At 52.9% G+C, this 22420-nt stretch overlaps 3 protein-coding genes across 10 annotated transcripts; all 3 read right to left on the minus strand.

Annotated features, from left to right (window-relative positions):
• Positions 1 to 56: 56 nt before the first annotated feature.
• On the minus strand, positions 57 to 12274 carry CEP85 (centrosomal protein 85). Of its 4 annotated transcripts, none has more exons than XM_015883573.1 (14): positions 12147 to 12274; positions 11865 to 11935; positions 11371 to 11523; positions 7621 to 8345; positions 6879 to 7006; positions 5871 to 5988; positions 5448 to 5633; positions 4933 to 5085; positions 4516 to 4670; positions 3874 to 3994; positions 3399 to 3449; positions 3178 to 3285; positions 2271 to 2499; positions 57 to 2004 (listed from the first exon to the last, which is right to left on the minus strand). In XM_015883573.1, the coding sequence occupies exons 1-14, from the start codon at positions 12257 to 12259 to the stop codon at positions 1841 to 1843; spliced, it is 2475 nt and encodes an 824-aa protein (XP_015739059.1). In that variant the 5' UTR covers positions 12260 to 12274; the 3' UTR covers positions 57 to 1840. The 4 variants fall into 4 exon arrangements, with proteins under 4 accessions (XP_015739059.1, XP_015739061.1, XP_015739063.1 ...); XM_015883575.2 differs by having other exon boundaries at positions 12126 to 12156; XM_015883577.2 differs by lacking the exons at positions 11371 to 11523; positions 11865 to 11935; positions 12147 to 12274 and adding an exon at positions 8844 to 10273.
• A 364-nt stretch (positions 12275 to 12638) lies between these two features.
• On the minus strand, positions 12639 to 18874 carry CNKSR1 (connector enhancer of kinase suppressor of Ras 1). 5 transcript variants are annotated; one of them, XM_032448928.1, is made up of 21 exons: positions 18763 to 18874; positions 18290 to 18447; positions 17455 to 17645; positions 17292 to 17376; positions 17080 to 17121; positions 16729 to 16995; positions 16593 to 16652; positions 16157 to 16225; positions 15844 to 15963; positions 15650 to 15729; positions 15242 to 15324; positions 14990 to 15135; positions 14804 to 14834; positions 14539 to 14711; positions 14385 to 14458; positions 14211 to 14282; positions 14056 to 14129; positions 13836 to 13900; positions 13659 to 13761; positions 13202 to 13383; positions 12639 to 13125 (listed from the first exon to the last, which is right to left on the minus strand). In XM_032448928.1, the coding sequence occupies exons 1-21, from the start codon at positions 18812 to 18814 to the stop codon at positions 12925 to 12927; spliced, it is 2328 nt and encodes a 775-aa protein (XP_032304819.1). In that variant the 5' UTR covers positions 18815 to 18874; the 3' UTR covers positions 12639 to 12924. The 5 variants fall into 5 exon arrangements, with proteins under 5 accessions (XP_032304819.1, XP_015739065.1, XP_032304820.1 ...); XM_015883579.2 differs by having other exon boundaries at positions 15212 to 15324; XM_032448929.1 differs by lacking the exon at positions 16157 to 16225 and having other exon boundaries at positions 15212 to 15324.
• A 2132-nt stretch (positions 18875 to 21006) lies between these two features.
• Positions 21007 to 22145, minus strand: ZNF593 (zinc finger protein 593). The gene is made up of 3 exons (XM_015883593.2): positions 21914 to 22145; positions 21511 to 21573; positions 21007 to 21400 (listed from the first exon to the last, which is right to left on the minus strand). The coding sequence occupies exons 1-3, from the start codon at positions 22108 to 22110 to the stop codon at positions 21259 to 21261; spliced, it is 402 nt and encodes a 133-aa protein (XP_015739079.1). The 5' UTR covers positions 22111 to 22145; the 3' UTR covers positions 21007 to 21258.
• Positions 22146 to 22420: the final 275 nt, after the last annotated feature.

The following is a 22420-nucleotide window of genomic DNA, read 5'->3' on the forward strand; positions in this document are numbered from 1 at the left end:
CGCCGCCGTCACCACGGCCGGACCGAGCGCCCCGAGACCAGCACGGCTACACGGGAACGAGTGGATCAGAGCAGCTTTATTTTATAATCAAAGTGTTCAGTACAAACAAACGGGTCAGACAAACGCAGATATAAACACAGCCCGTGCTCGACTCGAGGAAGGAAAACACAGCTCGAGGCTGAACGCCACCGTCCGAACGGAGCTGCACGGAGCAGAGGTGACGGTTCCGCACCCCGCTGGGGTGGGAACACCCTGCATGGCACCAGGACCTCAATCAGCACCGTGAGCTCAGGACGTGGCACCAGCAACGAGGGCACAGCCAGGAACCTCACACAGCAGATGCTGGAGCTCTGCACTGTGCCAGGCTGGCATGGCACACTAACACACACTAACACAGTAACCACACAGTAATAACCAACGTGTTGCCACCAGCTCCTGTGGTGGCCAAACTCCAAGAACAAAACGCATTTGGTCTTAAATCTTAACATGGAAAAGTAACAACAGTGTTTCTCTCAAAATTAGGGCTCGGGGTCCCAGTGTGAACCAAAAGCAACTGAAGGGGCACAAGTTTCAGCAGCACGTTCCCTGTTTTACCACTGACTTCATGAGACAAGAGATGGCGACCAGCACAGGTCTCACCCTTGGCACCATGGCACCGTCTGCAGCCAACACTCAGGACTGTAAAGATGCCACTAAGATTAAGGAATTGAGACAAAACAAACCGTATCCCAAACTAACCGAGATCCCAATTATTTGGCACAGGAGCGGGGAGCAACCAGAGAATCAGAGGCAGGACTAGAACAAAACCTGAGTGGTTGCAGCCTTGCTGGCATCAAGAAGCTCTCAGATCCAGCTGCACAATCCTGCTGCCATTTTAGGAGCAGAACAGCTTTCTGCCCAACCAGCAGAGTCACACAGGAGGCTCCTAACAGGCCTGCAGCACAGCCCCCCCCATGCGGAGGGTCCCTGCGGCGCAGGCAGGGGTTATGTACATTCAGAGCTCTGCAGGACTGTTTGCAATGGCTCAAAAGGCTGCTACAATAAATACTAATTCCTCACCCTGCCAGCAGCTGCAGGCACAAAGCAGCATGTGGACAGGAAGCTTCTGTAGCACATTAAGGCACTTCAGCATCAATCCATTTCCTCCATGTGCTCAGTGTGCTGCTTCAGGGGGATAAAGCTTTAAGGCCTCTAGGATAACAGGACCCAGGGAGTGCTTTGAGTTTTCTGTTAGTGTCGCTTTATCCTCCAACTCCTGTTTGCCACCAAAAGACTCCAGTTGCATTCACATGAGCAAAGCAGGACCTGGTGCATGAATGGCTACACAAACATCCAACCCAGAACTGCACACACAGCATCTGCTAAGCCTGTAGCACCATGATGTAATTAGTGGTAGCATCATCAGCACAGCTGCCAGCCTACAAAAACCTGAGATCCCCTGAGCACTCTGCTAGGAGCTCCACTCTTACAAGTTGCACAGAGAATTTACCAGAAAGACCAGGGCATGTCTTTGCTTTTAGTGTTGGCTCTAATTTGCACGTTCAGTGTCTGACGTGCCTGGGAGGCTATTCAGAATTCAGCTCCCAGCCACAGCAAAGACAACAAAAAACACATCCCATAAGATCAAAGCTACTGCAAAGCCCAACATTGAAGCCCTGAATGACTCCAGTCAGCAGATAAACACTTCTGGCAACAACCCCCAGTTTCTCCTGCATAAGCCACACATTTGTACCCAAGCATTGGGATGGTAAAGTGCTGAACAGGTTTTCAGTTGTAGGAGTTCTAGTCTCCTGAGAGTTTCAAGTCTTCATTCACTGTCTTACTTTGGGGGGAGAGCTCCTCACTGAGTGATGCAGTTGTCTCCCATATCCTGGGCGTATCTGTCAGATATTGCTGTCCTTAAATCCTCCACCTCTTTGTGAAGCTGTTTTACCTCCACCAGCTTTTTTGCAAGCATGTCGGTGCTCAGCAAGTCATCCTGCTCCTTTGCTGAGTACTGCACAGCTGTGGAATGAGAGAAAGGACTGAGCTCAGCTCTGCGCTTCTGACCAACAGCCCCATGCGTTTCCAAGTGAGACAGAAAAATCAATGCATATTTACAATAGACATATTACTAACATGTAGCTGTTATTGCACGCACTCTTAAAGCTTGCTAACTGCAGTAAGAAAGTACAGGAAGATAAGAATCTTCTGAACTACACGTGAGGTATTTAATTCTACTGCAGCACATGAAACAAAAGGTTTGCTATGTCATCACTCTGCATACTTACAGCGAATGCCCAGAAGCAGGGAGAGATTAGGATCCTTGCCCTGAGCCCTCTGAGTGACAATGCTGTAGACAGACTGCAAATCCTGCAGGCAGCTGGCCAGCTCACAGTGCAGCTCCTGGGCAAGGCCGGCAGTCTCAGCAGGCAGGGGCTGAGCTGTCAGCTCTGCCTGTCGGAGCCGTTCCTGAAGGGTCAGGTTCTTCTCAATGAGATCTTGGTTCTGCACTGAAAGCTGAACAAGTGGCAGTAGATGAGTGGTCACTCGGTACAGAACAAGAACACTTCAAAGCGACTTAACACAACTGCTCAATGATGATGGGAGCGCCAACAAAGAGAAGCAGGTCTGTATATAAAGCCCTCCAGACTCTCTCCAGATGAGAGAGTGAGCAAGTGTCAGCCCTGCAGGGTATGAGCAGTTTGCTTTCCTGGCTGACAGGAAGCACTCTGTGATGCTGCGCCATCCCTGACAAGGTGTGACAAAACAGAGCATTTCTCAGGCAATGTGCACCAGCCTCTCATCCCCCTGCTGGCCATCTCTTCCCTCAAGGACTACCACTGTGCTTAGGTTCCTTAGGCTTGAGACTGAGGCTCAGTCCTGCCCTTCAGCCAGGACTGCAGTTGAGTCTGGACTCATGTTCACTGCCTTGCTGCCCCCAGCTGGCCAGCCTGGTGTTCTCCAACACAAACCACAGCCGCATTTGAAGTTCCCGAAGCAGAAACTGCCTCTCCCCTCTTGTTTTTGAACAGAAGAGCTCCTTTCAGAGCACTACCAGGGCACGTGACTGGTAGCAAGCAGGACTGATTGTGCTGCTGTCAAATTAGCAAATTAGGCAATTTAGAAGCCCTGCTAAAAACCACAACCCAGCGCTCATTTAACTGTTATTGCTCAGGTACTCTACATTGCTCTGACCTCTTTCACTGCAGTCCGGAGTTGCTGCAGCGCATTTTCCCTTCTCACTGCCTCCTCTTTCAGAGCTTGGCTTGTTCCTTCTTCCTGGGCCACCCGTTCTTCCAGGTTCTGGAAAAAGCCATTGAAAATTGTAAGTCTAGCTTGCTTTGTTAAATTAAAAAAAAAAAAAAAAGAAAAAAAAAAAAGGGGATTTCGAGGTACCTCCACAGCCACCTCCTCACCTTCACTTGCAAAGACAACTGCTCCACCTTCTTCTGCTGTTTTTCCACAATCTGGAATCAGAAGCACAGGTGTAACTACGGGCCACAGAGAATCTCAGCAATACCACCAGGACAGCAATCCCTCTTCCTTGTTCCTGTCCACTTACTACTTTAATTACTGCCTATGTTAGGAATCTTAATGATTCCCTGATAAGGCACATTAGAAATATCAGCTACAACAGACCAGCAAAGTTACATTCTTGTGGTTTTCTTCTCTCCTCTACATTCTGCAGCTTTTCTACAGTATTACTCCAGGTTATCACACCAAGAGCAGTTCTTAACACCTTTTGGTTTAAAATTCCAGAAGTGCTGTTTCTGTGCAGTTGTAACTACCTATAAATGCAAAAGCCCTTGATTTCATTTTTGTGCCCAATGCGATTGAGAGAAAAGCAAAAAAAAAAAAAAAGCATGGTTCCCAGTTGGGAGAGCCCGTTACCTTCCTGAGGCAATCACATTCTTTCTTCAGAGAGTCATTTTCTATTTTCTGTTTCTCCCCATCCTGTACAGGAGCCCCTGTCTCTGCATTCTTTACACACTGCTGCACCTTGTCCTGCAAGCTGAAAATAGGACAAACACCATGGGAAAACCAGGTTTATTTGGGGCTCTTCCCTCACTAGACAATGTGAGGAGGCAAATGATTTTCACAGGAGATGCCAGTGCTCCCAGTTTGCATCCCAGCTTGCAAACTCCAAGGGCTGTGAAAGAAGGAATCCCATTCTCTGGAGACAGCCCTGAGTGTGATACTGGCAGTGACTCAGACACTGCAGGCCACAAAGATGTATTTTGCAAGGAACTGAGGTTAAAGCCAATAATCAGAAGAAAGAAAAAACTCAAGAGGACGAGAAAGGCCATTTTTCTTCCTGCTTATTGATATTTTTGATATTTGATATTTTTCCACACTCTACTCTTGGCGTACAGAATTTGAACAGTGCTTTGGCGAATAGTTGCATAATCTTCACAAATTCGTGGCAACCCAGTTCTGAGGTGGGACAGCAGATGTGCTAAATCATCACTGCTCTCATGCAGTTATTACTCCAGTCCTAAGGTGAAGATTAGATCTAATCCTCTATGTTTTTACCTGTGCACAGTAGAAAGAAGTTCCTGTTCTTTATGTTTTTGGGTTCCTAGCTGCACTTCTTGCTCTCTGAACGCAGCCCGCACATCTCCAAGCTCCGTTTCCAGTGCCAGCACTGTTTCTTGCAGAGCATTACTCTTCAGTTCAGACTCCTTTAGCTGTAACAAAGACAACCACAACACTAGAGACCTCCCAGGAATTTCAATCACACGCACAACATGTTCCAACTAACTACCCTTGCAATGTGGATTTCTATTACTTATGTGTCCCCCTTCCGCTGTAGCTCAGAACATCCCTTCCCAAAGAAGGGAGGGATGTAACTTTACTTGGGCAGCTACACAAGGGTTTATTTTCAACTGAAGACAAGCCACCTGAGTAACTATTTGAAGATCTATTATTGTTACCCAGAAAAAGTTTTACCTTCTGACTCTGCTTCTGGTGGTCCTCAAGAGTTGGAAGATCAGCCAGGTATCGTTCCAGTGTCTCAATTCTCTGCTGTTTCTCTTTGTTCTGTTCAGATTCCTTCTGGCATTTCTTCTTAAGATTATTAATGTGCTTGTCTCTTCCCTTTACCTGCAGGGATGGTTATATACAAAAGACTAGTTTATACTATTTCTTGTCCATTCTTTCGTCATCTGTACATCTACTCATTAATCTGTTTGTTCAGCACTCAACACCAAAAAGCAAGACCACCTTAGCTCAGCAGTATTTCTACTCATTTAGCTAAAGACAGGCTTCCTCTCTGCTTAAAAGTACTGAAACATTTGTACCAGCAGAAGGAAGGACTTCTCATTATAAATACAAAGCACTCTTTAAGGAGATCAGAATAACTGTACAACACGTAGCTGTGAAAAGCTTTCATTCACCTCTCTACACTGACTTTTGACTTTTCAAAGATAAGACATCTTCCCATTTCTAGAGCAATGGAATCATACCCTTTCTTCCTGCTTCTTTAAATCCTCTGCGTATTTCTGCATATTTTCCTTCAGCGTCTCCTGGATAAGCTTTGCATCCACCTCTGCAGCAGCCAGTTTTCTTTCCAATTCAGTCTTCTCCTTACTGAGAGATTCGGTCTTCTCTGTGAATTGTGCTCGGAGAAATGTGTTCTCTCGTTGCAGCTCCTACAAACAACAGACAGCCTGTGAGATCTGCCCACCAGAGCTAACAGTTATTAACTGGCAGTAAGCACATGAGTTCTAAGCAAGCCTTGCACTTCAGAGCTGGACATCTCAAGAGTCAGAAGACCACACACATGGGATAATATCACACTGCACAGCCCTCCTCCTTGGGAAACAACTAATGAGGATTGATAGGGCCAGGAATTTTAATACATATTTCCCACCGAAATCCTTCAGCACCTGCATTCTCAGCATGTAGACATCTCCACAGGGTGCCGGACAGCCGAGCAGGGCATTGTGAACCTGCAGTTCACTTTCCCGGACCTTCTGCTCTAACTGGGATATGTGTTGCCTTTGCCTGTAAGCAAACAAAAACAAAATCAGGAACAGATAAAGCACTGTTCTCAAATATATCCCTTTTTTTTAATGGCAGTGCAGAGCAATACCACAAACAGTGTCACAGCAGCTCTAACTAATGCCAGTCATAACGACAAGCACAGTGGAAAGACAAATCTACAACTCAGAACTGGCCTGCACAGCAGTAATGTGAAAGCTGCTCATTCTGACCTTTCCAGAATTTGCATAAACTTTTCTTCTCTCTCCACCCCTCAAAAATTCCCTGCCCCACCCCCACCGCAATGGTTACACATAAAACACACAAGCTCTGCGTGTTCTGGAGGATCCAGCTCGACTGCAGAGTTTATGAGCAAAACAGACATCAGAGGACTCAAGATGAGCAAGCGGAAAGGATATTTGTAGTTCAAAAGCTGAAGGCAGCTTTCTTTAGAACTTTAAGAAGCTTGCAGTCCAATAGCATCATCTATTAGAAATGTTCTTTGTTAGACTAAACCCACAGAAACAACCAGCAAATTTAAGAGGAAGATCCCCAAGAACTTCCAGAAAGTCCGCAGTCACAGAGTTGGGAGTTTTGACATCTCAGATAACTGATATAAACAGAAATATTTATCCATTACAAAACACAGAAATCTGTCACTGAAATTGGTTTATCTGAACTCTTTAGGATCACTGTTTCATTTTCAAGATGAAGGGGAGGAGAACGTGTTGGAAAAAGCCAATAAAACAAAATGTCTGTTTTCAAAGGTCAGTCTGTTCTTCCTTGCAGGAAAACAAAGGGAGTCCATTCAGGTACAACAGACTCAGAGTTCTCCTTCCTGTTTTCAAAACTGTCCCTTCCCAAAAGTAAATACGCTGGAACCCTTCAGCCCAGTGTCAGCATGAAGCTCTCACCTGTCAATGAGGAGCTCTTTCTCCTTGAGCAGGTTTTCATGGGAGTTCAGGATACTGATCCACTGGGCTGGATCGGGTAGTGAAGGAGAATACATGGAGGGATGGTGGCAGGAACCTCCATTTTGTAACTGAAAGAGGAGATAAAATAAGGAGGGAGAGGTTTATACTCCATGGAGGTAATTGCAACATTGCTAGAGCTATTTTGCACACAGTGTGCTCATCAGCATGCCAGGACGCAGCTATTTCAGTCTCTGTTGATGTCCAAGAACAAGCAACTTCACCCAAGAGCAACTGGAGATTAACAAATAATTTTAGATCACTGTGCTTGCTCACTGGAAACAATCTGTCAGGGTAGAGCTAACAGAGGGCAATCAGCAGTTCCCCTCCTACAAATGAACTGCAGTTTAACACATCTTCTGAGAAGATCTAACAGATCTAGAATAGAATTGTTCTGTATACTGCTAAAAACTTCTGAAAACTGACATGTTCTGGTTGATGGGATATTTCACCTCTGCATTTGAACTGAACTGCTGTGCAGTGCTTTAACACAATGCAGTGCTGCTCAGAGTAAGCAGCAAATGATACCTGTGACCCCACGTGTTGTAAAAACAGGTCATTAAGAAAATTAAGATAGGGAAAAGCAGAAGAAATTTTTCCCCCTCACTTCACAGGTCCAAAACAATAATTTATGAGTAAAAAGAAAGGATGGGTTTTAAACTCACACACATAACGTGCTTCCTACCTGCATTTGCTCAATTTGCAATCGCACATTATCCAGCTGTTGTTTCCAAGCACTCAGCTCACAGACCCTCTCATGAGGGTGCAGCGCGCAGGTCTCCTGCATCCATGCTCGAGATGGGGGTGTTAAAGGTTTTGGAAAGAAACTGTTGGTCTGGAGTCCTCCTGGCATCAGCCTGCTGCCACTTGGCCACGTTCCGTCCTGGGATTCACAGGCTCCATTAGCCCCTGCAGCTTGCTTGATCTCTGGCAGCACCTTATAATGGTCTCCTCCTGCCTCAGCTGCCCCAGAGTTCAGACTGAATTTCTGGAACCTTTGGAGAGGGTCAGCACACAAACTATCTAGAAAGAGAGACTGGTTAAGGGTGCATTCAATAGCAGGGGTGTCAAACTTCCAAGTATCTTCTATTCTCACGTGATCAAAAACAGGACGCCAAGATTGCTCATATCCATTTTCACCTGAAGTCCCATAGAGACGCAAGAGATCCCTGCGTGGCAGCTGACAGGACTTCCCAGCATTTAAGTCTCCGTTTCTCATGAGTCCCGCATGTTCCGCAGCAGATCCTGGCACAGCAGTTTTGGAAGAGCTCTGCAAACAGCTCTGCTCTCCTGCCGAGCACAGCTTGGAGGGTGAGGAACCCAATGTGGATGGCATAACATGGGCTGTTGGGATGGTCACTTGGGATTTAATAGGCTGGAATGAGGAACCGTTACTGGAACTGCAGAAGTCTGGGGAAAAGTAAGCCACACTTTAATTAGTCCTGCAAATATTCTGCCATTCCTCTGCTGAACAATTTTCCTCAAGAATCTAAAAAAGCAATTCTTTGCCCCCACCCCAAACAGCAGCATGACGAAGGCATGTCTGTGCTCCCTCTCACTACAAGCTGCAGGAGCCAGCTGACAGCTTCCTACCACAGTAAACTACAGGGAGAAGTTTAGCTCGGCACACATTTTGAACTGATTCTAGCAAGCTGGTATACTAGCTATTCCTGTATAAGCTTAAATAAGTAATAAATAAAACAAGTTATCTTCCGATAATTTTAGAAATCAAACCCTTTAAAACGAACAAAAAAGGCTGAAACTTACTCAGCTGAACACTGAGACCTTGATCCTGCTCTGCCCATCCCACAGCTCAGTGACTCTGAACTATACCCAGACCCAACTGGAACCTTTGCTAAATCCACGAGCTTCACACACAGCAGAGTGCTACATCACCAAGCAGTGGACCTTCAAACTCCTCCAGGACACAGCAGCAAAGGAGCTTTTTCCAGAGGCTACAGTAATGGCTGTTGCTTTATTGCTACAGGAAATGATACAGCACAAGCACCCCAATGTGAGCCCGTCCTGTCAGATGGGCACCAAACCTGGCTACATGGAAATACAGGGTTATTCTTAGCAGCTCTCAAATTTCAACGCAGCAACAGCACGAGCTGAGAAAGGCAAACACCAAAATGCCTGTTCCCTCTCCTCCTCCCAAAACATCACATATCACATTAATGCCACTGATACACAAGCCTGTTTTCTCGTTTCTTAGCCAGACTATTTTGGCTAAAGGCCCATCTCCAGAGGATGTTTCTTTAATCCAAGGTCAGAACTGCAAGGTCACATTCCCACCTCTTTGTAACCTCAAAGCATTGCTACGAACAGTAATAAAAGGTAACACTTTGAGTATGACTGAAACCAGGTTCTGAAAGGACCATCATAAAAACACTGGAAAGCTGTCACAATAAAGGACAAGACCCTTCCCTCCAAAATGAGCAGGAAAGGTGTCTGGGGGAAGAAATCTCTTCAGACATTACTTAGCTGTATCCAGGAACCCCAGAGAACACTGTGCTACTGAGCAGTCACAAGAACACCCACTTTGGCAAACATAGAACAGACAGTACAATTTCCTTTTACAGCCTCTGAGTTTATATCCCAGCATCACTGTCAGGAAACTGAGCCCTCTGACCAGCATGCCACACATGGACGCTGCAATCAGTTCCTTGAACGCACTGAGGATCATCACAACAACATTCCCACGTCATTGATGAGCTGGTTTGAAAGTCAGCGTGGCTCAGCCAGTTGTCAGTGCTGCAGTTCAGCCTTAGCTCTTGGAACGACTGCGGCACCACAAACATTCAGAAGGGCAATTTCCTAAAGAAACATGGTTATCTCCCCTGCCCTCAGCAGGATGTTTTATTATCCTGAGAGAGGCTAGATGAGACACTTAGACATGCATTCTAGTAATATCTTCAGCAATCATAGAACCACACAGGTTGGAAAAGACCTCCAAGCTCATCCGGTCCAACTGTCCACCCACCACCAATATTTCCCCACTAAGCCATGTCCCGTAGTACCACATCTAGATGTTTCTACAACACCTCCAGGGATGGTGACTCTACCACCTCCTGGGCAGCCCTTCCCAGTGTCTGACCACTTTTTCAGAACTGTTTCCTAACGTCCAACCTGAATCTCCTCAGCACAACTCGAGGCCTTTCCCTCTAGTCCTACTGCTAGTTATTGGGGAGAAGGGGTCAATTCCCATCTCACCACATTCTCCCTTCAGGCAGTTGGAGAGCAGCGAGGTCTCTGCTGAGCCTCTTCCCCAGAAGCAACAATCCCAGTTCCCTCAACTGCTCCTCAGTGTCTTTCCTGTAGTGACAGGCCCAACACTGCACTTGAGGTGCAGCCTCACCAGAGCTGAGTACAGAGGGATGATCACTTCCCTGCTCCTGCTTGCAACACTCGTTCTGATACAAGCCAAGATGCCATTGGCTTTCCTGGTCACACTGCTGGCTCATGTTCAGCTGAGCACTGACAAAGGCCCCTGGGGTCCATTTCCTAAACAAAGTTTTCCAACTGCTCTGCCTCAAGCCTGTAGCATTGCCTGGAGTTACTATGGCCGAAGTACAGGACCTCACACTCCATTGAAATTCATCCCATCAGCCTCAGCCCAGCTTGTCCAGACCCCTGTGGAAAGCCTTCCTACCCTCAAGCAGATCAACTCTTCCTGCCAACTTAATGCCATCCCAAATATTTCTACAACTTAAAAAAAAGCCTTATTTTCAATTCACACATTAAGCTCCACAGCTCGCTCAAAAGGCACAGACATAAAAGGCTTGTGAGAGGTACAAACGCATGAAGCACACTGTTTTAAAGAACAATACATTACGTCTCTGCTGTAACGTGCATCAGTTAATCATTTATGTTTTATGTCACTTTCATGAATGAAAACACAAGTTGAAAAGATTGATGGGACAAGAAATTGCACCTTCAGAGCTGAGTGCAAGCCTCTCCTGTTCTCCAGTGAGAAGCACGCAGCTTTCACACTGGTAAGACACACAAAGGTACACTGATTTTAAATCTCTAGAACCTCAGAATGGCCTGGGTTGAGAAGGACCACAGTGCTCAGCTTGAATGCCTGCAGGGATGGGGCATCCACAGCAAAGCACACAAGAGACTTGCTGGTAGCATGTACACCTATCAAACATCAAATCACCAAGATGGCTCTTTCAACCTGTTAAAATGCTTTTTAGTCAAAAGTCAACAATTTCTAAGAGAAACAGCAATTTCCTTAATCACTAGTTTATGTTTTAGGCAGCATAACTGTATAGTGAGGCACCAGTTTTGAGACAGTTACTAGTTTTCATTATAGATTCTGCTCCCTCCAACTTGCACCTTCTAGGGCTCAGTAATATCGGGTTGTTTAATGCTTGTGGGTCTTTTAAGAACACCTCAGGCAGTTACTGTGTGATCCCATGCTCACAATCACCTTCTGTGCTGTCAGAGCAGGATGTCCCTATACCCACATCCCCACTGTCGGCCACGCTGGAGCAGCGACTGCTGTGTCTCTGGAACTTCACAGACATTACCGGCGTTTTCCAGTCAGTCTCTGAGAAATGACTCTTCTGAGCAGCACTGGGATCTAGAAAGAGAAAGCTGGTGATGTTTGTGTTTAGCCAACAGACTGAAAAGCCGTTCAACATACATATCTTATTGAGTCGTGCCTACTCATCCTTTGTAGCAGAAAACGAATTGATGCTTGCTCAACTTCCCACACTGATGGTAAAGAAATCACTTTTGTAACTAAAAGGAACCGAAATCCATTTATGGGCCCACTATCAAACGACGGCTGAGCCGCGCATCTGCTCCACAGGAAGGAGACGTTGCCTTTTAATGCAGCTACCGGCCAATAACTGCCCCCCTGGGCCGCATATCCCCCACAGAACTGACTCAGGACCCCACAGCACAGCAGGCAGCCCTTACCCGGCGGGTCGCCGTGCTGCAGCCGCAGCTCCCGGTGCTTCTCCAGAGCAGCCATCTTATCCGCGGCACCACTGCAGGCCGACAGGGAAACACAGCGCCTTAAATCGGTGCAAACCAAACCCCGCTCCCACTGACCGGGCCCTGCGGGGAGACGGGTGGGGGCAACTGCCCAGGATGGGGGAAAAGAAGGTGGAAGGGACCCGCAAAGAGGGGAGCAGTAGGGGAGGAAGCCGAGCGCACCGCGCCGTGACAGACCCGCACCGTGTGGTACAACCCGCTCACCTGCCCCGCGCTGCCCGCGCGCCCCGACCGTTACAACTCCGGGCGGGGGGCGGAGCCAGCAGGACGCCCCGCCCCACCGCTCTCCCGCAGCCAATCGGAAGAAGCGGTTCCATCCCCGGCTCGCGCCGATTGGCTGGACGGAAAGCTGGCTCCCCGCGGTGTTCAGTGCCGGCAGCCGCCGCCGCGGGGCGGGGATGTTGTTTTGTTGCGCGTGCGCAGTGCCGGCAGCGCGCTCGGGTGTCCCGCGGTGGTTCGAGCGTTGGAAGCTCTGCTGGGCCTTATGGCCGTCAGCAGAGAGAGCAGAGAGCAGAGAGAGCAGAGCTCCTCGCTGCCCCTGTGAGAGCTGCAGGCCACCACGACACCTCCCTCCTGCCCCCTCCGCTCTGTTTGTGCTCCTGCCGTGCTGGTGCTGGGCGGTGCTGGAAGGCTCTGGCAGCTCCTCCGCTCCCCAGGTGGTACGTGGGGCTGGATGTCACAGCAGGACATTGCACGTGGCACAGCTGTCAGCGGTTTATTTGCAGCAGAATTGCTGCTGGCTGCAGGCACGGTGCAGACACCGCCAGGACAAAGCCCTGTCCTCAATGTAAAGCATCCTCAGATAAAAGCAGGGCTGTCCCTGCAGTGTCCCACCCTTGTGGGTGATCCAGCAGAAGCCGCTGTGGGGGCTGAGCCTTTTGCAGTGTCACCAACCCCCCCCCGCACCGATCCAGGACAGGCAGAGCACCCGCTTTGCTGTAAGTTCAATGAGAAATGACTCCTGGGGAGGCTCTGGGGGGTGTCAGGGCTCAGCTGCCTCTGCTGGGGATCTCTGCTCAGCCTCGTGTCCCCCGCTGCTGTCCTGGCCCTGCTGCTGTGCCCACCACTCCTGCAGCTCCTGGTACAGGTCCTGGTGCTCTTCTTTCCAGCGCTGGAATTTCTCAGAGGTCAGCGCGGCATCATCCAGCAGCTGCTCGATGGCCTGCAGCTCCGCCAGCTTCGCCTGCAGAGAGGAAGAACACATTACAGGGGTGTTTTGGGGCAGGAGGAGGGGCTGGGAAAGGGCCGTGGGTTCCCACCTTGAGCGTGCTCTGCAGGGCCCGCACCGCGTGCACCTTCTCGTTGATGCAGGGGTTCTTGTTGCGCCGGATGAAGGACTTGCGGCACTGCTCCTGCGTCAGGAAGCGCTGCCGTCCGATGAGGGACACCCCGCCCTGCCTCAGGCACCACATCAGGCTCTCAAGGTCCTCCTCGCCAGGCTCTGAGCATGGAGATGGATGCCATGACATCAGGCAACCCTGAAACCCCACTGGGACACCCCCACCTACAACCCACATACAAAGGGGAGTTTGGGCCAGAGATCAACATGGGCAGAAACACTGAAACGCAGCCCCTTAGTGCTGCAAAGACAAGGATTAGCCTCTGTGCTTCAAAAGAGGGCAGCTGTGAATTTGGTTAAAGGATGCACCCAGGATGACAGGCGACGTGCTCCTCTTAGCACAGGACACAGAGTCCCTCGTGCCTACCAGCACCTACCTGCAGGTGAATGGGGCTGAGGGCTGCTCTGTGGGCTGCTGGATTCACCACCAGTCTGGAAGAGCTGGCCTTTCTCTGGAGCATTCTGCAGCCTTTTATTTGGCTGGATGAGAGATGGGATGGAGATGAGATAAGGAACTGCCTTCCCACCCTGGGATGTCCCTTAGGGCCACTCACCAATTCACAGCCGTGCCGGGGAGATTCGTCATCAGGGTCCTCAGCTTCTGTCTCGCTGTAGCAATCTGGAGGCCATGGGGGAGGATGGAAGCAGAGATCCTGGGGCAGTCCCAGCAGCACCCCCCCCATGCACCTCCTGTCCATTTCTCACACTTTCCCCATATCATGGGCAAAATTCCCAATTCTCCCAACCGTTCCCCATCTCCTTCCTCCATGTTACCTTCCTCCCTGTGCGGGACAGGCTGGTGGGCCAGTGCATGCTTTGTCTTAGCTGTAATCAGGTGGCTGACCCACCTAGGGAAAAAAGGCCAGACAGACAGAGGGTCACAGCCAGCCCACTGCAGCAGGACCACTACAGGCTGCTACATCACTCACATGCTCAAATCTGCCAGCGTTTCTGCAGCAAAGACAAAGGGCTTGTACTTATCATGGGAGAGCTGGAAGACACTGCAAGGAACACAAGCTGTCCTGAGTCCGTGTCCTGCCTCCCCCATGTCACAGCACCCGCTGCTCTGCAGGGTCCCTGCCAGCACCACAGTGCCCACTCACTATTTCTTCTTCTGCTCCCTTGTGCTCTCCAGGTTGTAAGTGGCCACATTGATGAGACCTGCAGCCTTGTCATCCTGTGGGGGACACACAGCCACGTCCACTGCCCGCCTTGGAGCAGAGCCTGGTGGCAGGGTGCGAGGGCATCTTCACTTACGTTGGGGTGGTTGTACCAGTAGAGCGTGTGGCCCTTCAACACAAACCAGCAGCGCTTCCACTTCTGGGCCATGAAGCCCACATGGTCCTTCTTCTTCAGGAGCCAGCCATCGCAATCCACTCGGCCCAGGTCCCGGCATGAGACCCGCCGGCGGCTCAGCCTGGTCGCCACTCCTGCAGCATTTTGGGGGGCTTCAGGAGCGGGGCAGGGGGACGAGCCCCCAGCCCACCTCACCCCAGCCTGGGGACAGTGGCGTCCCACTCACCTTTGGGTCTGCGTCCCGTCTCAGGGCTGCCCTGGATGGGGACAGATGCAATGTGAAGCAATGCAGCACCCACAGCCTCGTGGGACCCCCACCTCGCCCACCCTTCAGCAGCAAGCTGCCCCTAAACACGATCCTCGTGTCCCCCATGAATACCCCGCAAAGCTCCATGCTCCCACCAGTTCTCACCTCCCTGGGGGTCTGGCTGGGCTCTGCACTTTGTGCCCTGGGGGCTGCTGTGGGGCTGCACTCTGCAGTGCAGGGTTGGAAGGCACACAGTGAGCTTGGGGTGCCTGGTGGGGTGCTGGCCTCCTGCACTGCGTCCTCCCCAGTACCTGTAAACAGTGAGCAAGGCTGCAGCGTCCTGTCCTTGGGGGAGAAATGAATCCTTCCCCTCAGCCTACTCCATACCGAGGCTGAGTGCTGCTGGCTGGAGCTCACCCACGTCCTCCCTGTTCTGGCTTGTGCTGTGCTTGTCCTTGTCAGCGGTGGGGTCCGGCCCTGAGTCCACGTCGGCAGTGGTGCTGGGGGAGAAGGGTCCCCTGAGCCACACAGTGCCCCCTGCCCGGCTGTGGGGCTCCCAGTACTGCTCCCGCCCGGAAAAGCTCCCGGCAGCAGTGAGCTCAGCCCACGGAGCCAACGGCTCGATGTGCTTCTTTCCATTCCGGGCGAGGAGAAGGGTCATTTCTAAATATAGTTCCCTCCCCATTAAAATGTTACCAAGTGAATTAATTACAAACAGAGGCACTTCTCTTTGTTTATATTGTTGCTTAAGACTCCTGGCAGCTGCCTGGGCTGCTCGCACAAAGGCTCTGCACTGTGGCGAAGGGACGCGAGGTTGGGGCTCACCTGGATGCAGGGGACGAGGGGCTGCTCGGGCACTTGCTGCTTTTGGGGAGATCCACACCATCCAGATGGGCACCTGGCACCTGTGAATGGAGACTCAGTGCTTCACCTTGCATTGTCGCATTTTGGGATGACCTCCCATAGGGCTGTCTCCCAGCACAGCCCAGTCCGGCACTGGGATCACTGGGAATGCTCACCTGCAGCCTGGTGGGCAGGGGGCAGCCAGGCAGGCTGAGGGGCACCTTCTTCAGCACAAGTGACACTCCACTCGCCTTCTCCAGCAGCTTTTTCACCAGGTTGATGCGTGTCCAACCCACCTGCCAAGGGCACCAGGTGAGTAGGGTCACAGCTTGGCCCCATGTGCCCTCCTGGTCCCCACATCCTCTCTGTTTCACGTTCTTGCATTCACAAAATCCTTCCCAGCCAGAGGAAAGCAACCCACAGCTCCAGCTGTACTGGGATTCCTCCCAGGTAAACCAGCATCCCCATGTGCCCCTGTCCCCAACTCACCACCACTTGCTCATTGACCTGCACGATCTCATCCCCGGGCAGGATGCGACCCCCGTGCACAGCCAGGGCCTGAGGCAGATACAGGCAACAGGGAACTTTATGGAGCTTTCCGGGCTGGGAGGACTTGAAGGTAGAGTGACTCGGAGAGAGTGGGGTTAACCATTAACCCAGGGACTGACCCTGGTGCCAGGCAGCCCCAAGGGTCCAGGGGTGGGGGATGGTGGAATGAGCTGCAGCCACTCATGGCATGAGTTGCCCAGACTCAGCCACATGCAGCCATCCAGCAGTCTGGCGACAGGAGGGTGGTACAAGGCCTAAGAAGCTCCCAGGACCCAGCCCGACAGGCTGCAGTGTTCCAAATAGCCAAGGGTAAAAAGGGGGACAAGGTGGCATCAGAGGACAGTAACAAACAAGAAGGGAACAGGCCCCAGCTTACCTCTGAGCTGGTCATGGACACAAAGTGCATGCAGGAGCTGGTGGAGGTGATCTCCAGGCCCTGCAGTGCAGTGGGGAAGTTGTGAGTGAGGAGGGATGAAGGAGGGTGAGGGGTACTGGGGCAGTGGGTATCTCACCAGTGGACTGAAGGGTAGCATCGGGGTGCTGGGGGATGCTGGAGGGCTCCCTGGTGGCTCAGGAGGCAGCACTGGGGTGCTGGGGGATGGTGGGGGGCTGCCCCACAGTTCAGGGGGCAGCGTGGGGGTGCTGGGGGAATCTGGAGGGCTCTCACGTGGTGTGAGGGGCAGTGCCAGCTCCACATGCTGCAGCATGGCCCTGCGGTCCAGCAGTGCTGGGGGACTGCAGCCCACGATGCTCTTGCAGATGCCTATGATGTGCTGGCACTGTGGGTAAAAATGTAGATATGGGGTGGGTCCAGGACTGCTGGGACCCCCATGTCCACAGCCCCTTCTTTGTCCAGCACTCACTATATACAGAATCTGGCTGTTCCGCTCTGCAGTAGAGCAGTCCTGGGAGGAAAAAGAGCAGGGGTGAGTGAAACAGATCATTTGAATTCCAGCCCTCCCCAACACCTCCTCCCTCACCCCATCTCTCCCCCTTCTCCAGGGTTTAGGGGATGGGAGGTTGACTAGCTGTGCTGTGCCCATCAGCATGGTCATGTAGCTGTGTGGCCACCCACCATCTGCAGCACCTCCACCAGGTGGGCACAGAGCAGAACGATGTCCCGAGTGGATGAAAAGTCATTCAGGGTGGAGAAGAGGTACCTGGAGCGGAGGTTTGAGAGCTCAGCACCAGGGCGATGTGCTCACAGCACCCATAATTGACCATTGCCTGCCCCAGACCTGTTGAGCCAGGAGAAGAGCCTCTTGGCAGCTCCAATCAGATCGACGACGCAGGCCAGCAGGGTGATGGGGGGTGGCGGTAGGGTGGCCCCTCCAGGTGACCCCTCCAGTACCGTGGTCTCAGTGCGCTGTGCCAGCTCCCATAGCCTCTCTGTTAGTGTCCTCAGGCTGGTGCTCCCCAGCTCTGTGTCCTGCAGTGAGGACGTGGCCAGGACAGTGGCCAAGGGTGGCCAGGATTCCGCCCCAGCCTTTCCCATTGCCACAGCTTGGGGCAATCTCATTGTCCCCACCTCCATCTATCCCAGAGCATCCCCTTGTTCCTTACTCCATCCAGCCCTAGGAAACTACTCATGTCCTATCTAGTCCAAGTATCCCTGTATCCCTCCTCCATCCAGCCCATTGTGTCCTCACATCACCTCCTCAGCACCCATGCAGTGCAGAGTGTCCCAGATATCCCCCTCTTCATGCAGCCAGGGTAACCTAATATCCTATTCCATCCAGCCCATGCTATCTCCATGTCTCCCTTCAACTTCTGTTGAAGTGTTCCCATCTCTCAACTCTAATGAGACTCAGGCATCCCCTTTTGTCCTCCTCAACCTCCAAACCAGCCCAGGGTATCCCCATGTCCCCCTGCTCTATCCAGCTCTGCATAACCCTCCATGTCCCACCCAGCCCAGCTGTATCCATGTTCCCCTTCAATCCGTCAGTCCCAGAGTGTTCCCATGTTCCTTTTCCCTGCAGCCCACAGTATCCTGACATTCTCCTTCCATCCAGCTGTCTCTATGTCCCCCCTCCATCCATCCCAGACCCCACCATCCATTGAACCATTGCTCACCAGAGCTCGGAGCTGCTCCACGGCCTCCAGCAGCAGCTCCTGGTGTCCTACACGCCATACTCCCAGTGCCTCCAGAGCTCCTTCTGATAGCCTCAGTAGCTCAGTTCCTGCCAGACCCCACTCCTCAAAGAGATACCCCTGCACGGTTGTGTCCAGCCCTGCTGAGAGCCAGGCACTGGGTGAGGGGGAGGCCCTGACACCCGTCTGCTGTCCCCTGGCGCGGGTGACCTGATGGTGGAGGTGACACCTGGTTCCATTCATGCAATGAGGGCACCAGGTGTCAGCCAGCACCGTGCTCACAGCCCCCACTGCTCTCCCTTTGAAATCCCTCAGGATTTTGGGAAGAGTGAAGGTTGGGGAACATTGGGCTCCCAATGTCACCACAGCATTGCCCCCAAAGCAGGGACGCAACCCTCCCACCTGAGGGCTGAGGTCTTCCCCCAGGGGGGGATCTTGGGGCAGAGGGCTCTCACCTCGCAGCCAGGCCGCAGTCTGTGCAGGGCCCCAAGCACCCACAGGCTCCATGGCGGCAGGGCCGGAACCGCCCTCGTCGCTGCTCACCTGCGCCAGGTGAGGGCGGCCCCATTGGCGGACCTGAGTGCTGCTCACCGCAGCTTCCTGCCTCCTCTCCTCCCTCCCTCCCTCCCTCCCAGTACAGCTCGGTGGGGTGAGGCACCACGACGCACCCAAGTGACTCACGCAGCAGACAGGGGCCTGCAGCCATCAAAGGCCCTCACAGGGACAGCATTCACTGCAGGGAGCTCCATCCTCCACTCCCACCTCCTGAGCTGTGACTCCCCCTGCACCACAGCTGAGGCCTGGCACAACTCCCAGCACTGACGCAGCCACACTGATGCGGGATTTTGGAGTCCCCCCTGAGCACGATTTATTTGCAATAGGGAAGTTGAGGCGAGGCGCTGCCTCCCTTCCAACCATGTCATTTCCAAGCCACAAACCCGCCCTGTATCCCCCCTGAAACGCCTCCATGCCCCCCCGCCGCACCGTGTGCGCTTGGGGGAGCAGCGGGCGCTGATCGCTGCTGACAGCCGTGCCGCACCAGCCGTGTGTGGAGGGGCCGTGGGTCCGACCTACTGCCTCCCTCTGCACCATGATCATCCGTCCCCGCCGCCTGACCCCGGGCTATTTCCGCCTGCTCCAGGTAAGGTGCTCGTGGGGCTGGGAAGGGGCTCAGGGGGACCCCGAGATCTTGCCCACGCGGCCTGAAGGCCACAGAGCTGTGCTCAGCCCTATCCTGGCTCACGGGGAGCCCAGGGCCCTGCCTGCAAGGCCTGCAGGCTGCAGAGCAATCCTGTCCATGTGGCCAGCGGGCCTTGGGGCTGCACTCGGCCCTATCCATGCCCCCAAGCAGGCTGTGAGGGTGCTGGGGTCACCCCAATAACATATCAGGCATCAGCTGGGTGCAATGGGGGTGCTCAGGCCATGTAACGCCCCTGTTGGGGTTCTGAGGCTGGGGTCTGCCATTGCCGTCATCTTTATCTCCTCCAGATGCAGCTGGCAGCAGGACGTGGGGCTGAGCCCAGGGAGCGGGTGCTGCCCTCCATGGCTTTGCTGCTGGCAGCTGCTGGGCTCTGCCTCTCCCTCTACAGTACCCGGAGGATGGCTGGGCCCCCCAAGGCCCCCCCACAGCCCTGATGGGCTGTGGGGATGGTCTCCTGGTCCCCATCTAGGCCTTGGGATGGTGGCTCTCCCCAGACAACCTACACCACTGCCCCATCCTGCCCATCCATGCCTTGGAGCTGGGGAACATACACCTGTCCCTGTCTTGGGAGCTGGGATGCCACCAGGATGGGACACAAAGTTGTCTCAAGCCCCCAACAACGTGAAGGGATGCAGCAAGCAGCACCCAGGGCCACCAGCACAGCCCCACACCCCAGCAAAGCCCGAGGACTGGGCACAAGACCAGAAGATGGAAGAGCTGAGTGCCACATCCACCCCCCCCTATTAGAGGCAGAAAGGAGGTCAGCTCTGTGCAGCATTAGGTAACAGAGCACTGAGACCAGGAAAAGCCTCTGATATGTGTGGACATGAGGCTGCCTCCTGCCCAAGGATAAAAAGCACAGTCAGTGCTTCTTCCAGTGCAACCACAGCCTTCCCCTTCCCCATGCTCATTAACCCTGAGCAGAGAGTGGGGCTGCTCTCCCCAGCAGAGAGTTGGATGCTGACAGCTGGACTTGGTCGCTTTGATTTCTGAAGGCAGGGGGGAATAAATCCAGGCAGTGTGCATGGAAATAAATCCTTTCCTTCTGAACAAAGCTGTGTTGTTGTCACGCTGCTAAGCAGCAGGGCGGAAAAACCCCTGATGTGTGGCTCAGTGCAGGAACACAGCAGTACTAGTATTGCAACCAGCAGAAGCACAGGTACACAACACTGTGTGATCAGCAGAGGCAGGTGGGGGGATGCAATGAGGAGGGCCATATCACACAGCATGCACAGCTCCAGTCCCTCACTTGCAGAGTTCTACCAGACCTAAACTGATTTTCTACAAGCCTAGAAGTGTACCTGCTGGGGGGGAACACTAGCATGTCCTCTTCAAGGCCCAAAAGAGCAGTCCCACTGTGACCTGCTTACAGTAAACCCAAGTGCTTGATGAAGACTTCATTCAGAAGCATAACCCCCAGCAGGTGGGGGATTCCTCCCCATTATGAGGGAAGAACAGTGGGACTTTGCCATTCTGCCCCAGAGAGCTCAAACACCGGTGTTTTCATTGATATATTTTAATGGCAATGCAACCTCTAACTCCAGCAGAGGCACCTAATACCTCTCTGAATGCAAAGAAGTGAGCACAACACTGCACAGCATGGAGCAACCCATGCTTGCCCCCAGGAATGGGGTTGCAGACAGGGCACCCAGGAGCACGCTGGCTGCTTCTTCTCATTAGCGCCTGGCAAAGAGCTGAACAAAGAGTCCTTTCAGCAGCACAGTGACAAAGGGAGCCTGTGCATGGACACTCAGCTGGATGCCTCCATCTCCACGACTTCATCCAGGGACTGGGTCTGCACATGGACCTTCTTTGGGGGGATGTAGGAGCCCATCCCAGCAGCACGCTCGGCCTCCTCCTGTGTATAGGGCTGCTCGCTCAGCTGCTTCAACCTGTTGGGGCAGAGATGGGTGGGAAGCACATGGACAAGTCCGACACCACCACTGCCCTTCTTATACTGGGAATGGGGCTGGGCACAGCTTTGCTTAGCACCCCCCATTACCTCTTCTTGTGCACCTTGGATCTGAAGTGCTCTTTCATGCTTGTCAGGTCCACAAAATAGCGTCTGGTGGGGAGAGAAGAGCAAAAGGCCACAGTCAGGGGAAGTATAGAGCTGTATGGATCTGGGAATCCTTCACCTCCAGAACAAGCACCCCAGGGTCAGTGCCCAGAAGGCAGAGCTTCCCCAGATTCAGATCCTTCTCCAGCCAGAACTCCACACCAGGAGCCCCTCCTCCCCATAACCCAGTACCCACTCAGACCCCTTCTCCCCTGCAGAACTCCTCCCCATGGGGACCCCCGCCCTTACCCTGTAGGAATCCCACCCTCCTCATGACCCCCCCACTGACCACCACTCCCTCCCCTCTAAGCCCCCACTCGCCCCCAAAGACCCCCCTCCCACGCACGCGCAATGCAGGCAGTAGAACTGGGCACATCCCGGCAGGTCGGGGTCGGGCTCCTGGCGCAGTAGCCGCGCGGCCCGTTCAGGCCGCAGATCCACGTGGATCTCATCCAGGTCCCGACGTCGCCGCTTCGTTTTCGCCTGCCGGGCCAACGAGTGCGCCCGGTGCGCTCCGGTGCGGCGGCTGCTGCGCGGCGACATGGCAGCCGAGTAGAAGGAGCACTGCGCATGCGCGGACGGAAAGCGCTCCTCCCCCCTCTTCTGGGCCACGCCTCCTGCGGGCCGCTCTTGCAGCTGACTGGTGTAGAGGCGAAGGAGATTTGCATGTCCCCGCCCATCGCCGCACCCTCTCTTCCTGTTCACGCGGAAGTCGCTCTACTGGTTCCAGACTCTATGGTTAGAGGTCCTCCGCGCCGTACTACGCATGCGCGCAGGGAAGTGGAAGTAGGAGCGTGTTGAAGGCTGCAGTAGCGCAGTGTGCTCAGCGAGGTGGCGCAGTGCGGAGCTCTGA

Source organism: Coturnix japonica, chromosome 23 (genome assembly GCF_001577835.2).
Source record: "Coturnix japonica isolate 7356 chromosome 23, Coturnix japonica 2.1, whole genome shotgun sequence".
In the NCBI taxonomy this organism is placed as follows: domain Eukaryota; kingdom Metazoa; phylum Chordata; class Aves; order Galliformes; family Phasianidae; genus Coturnix; species Coturnix japonica.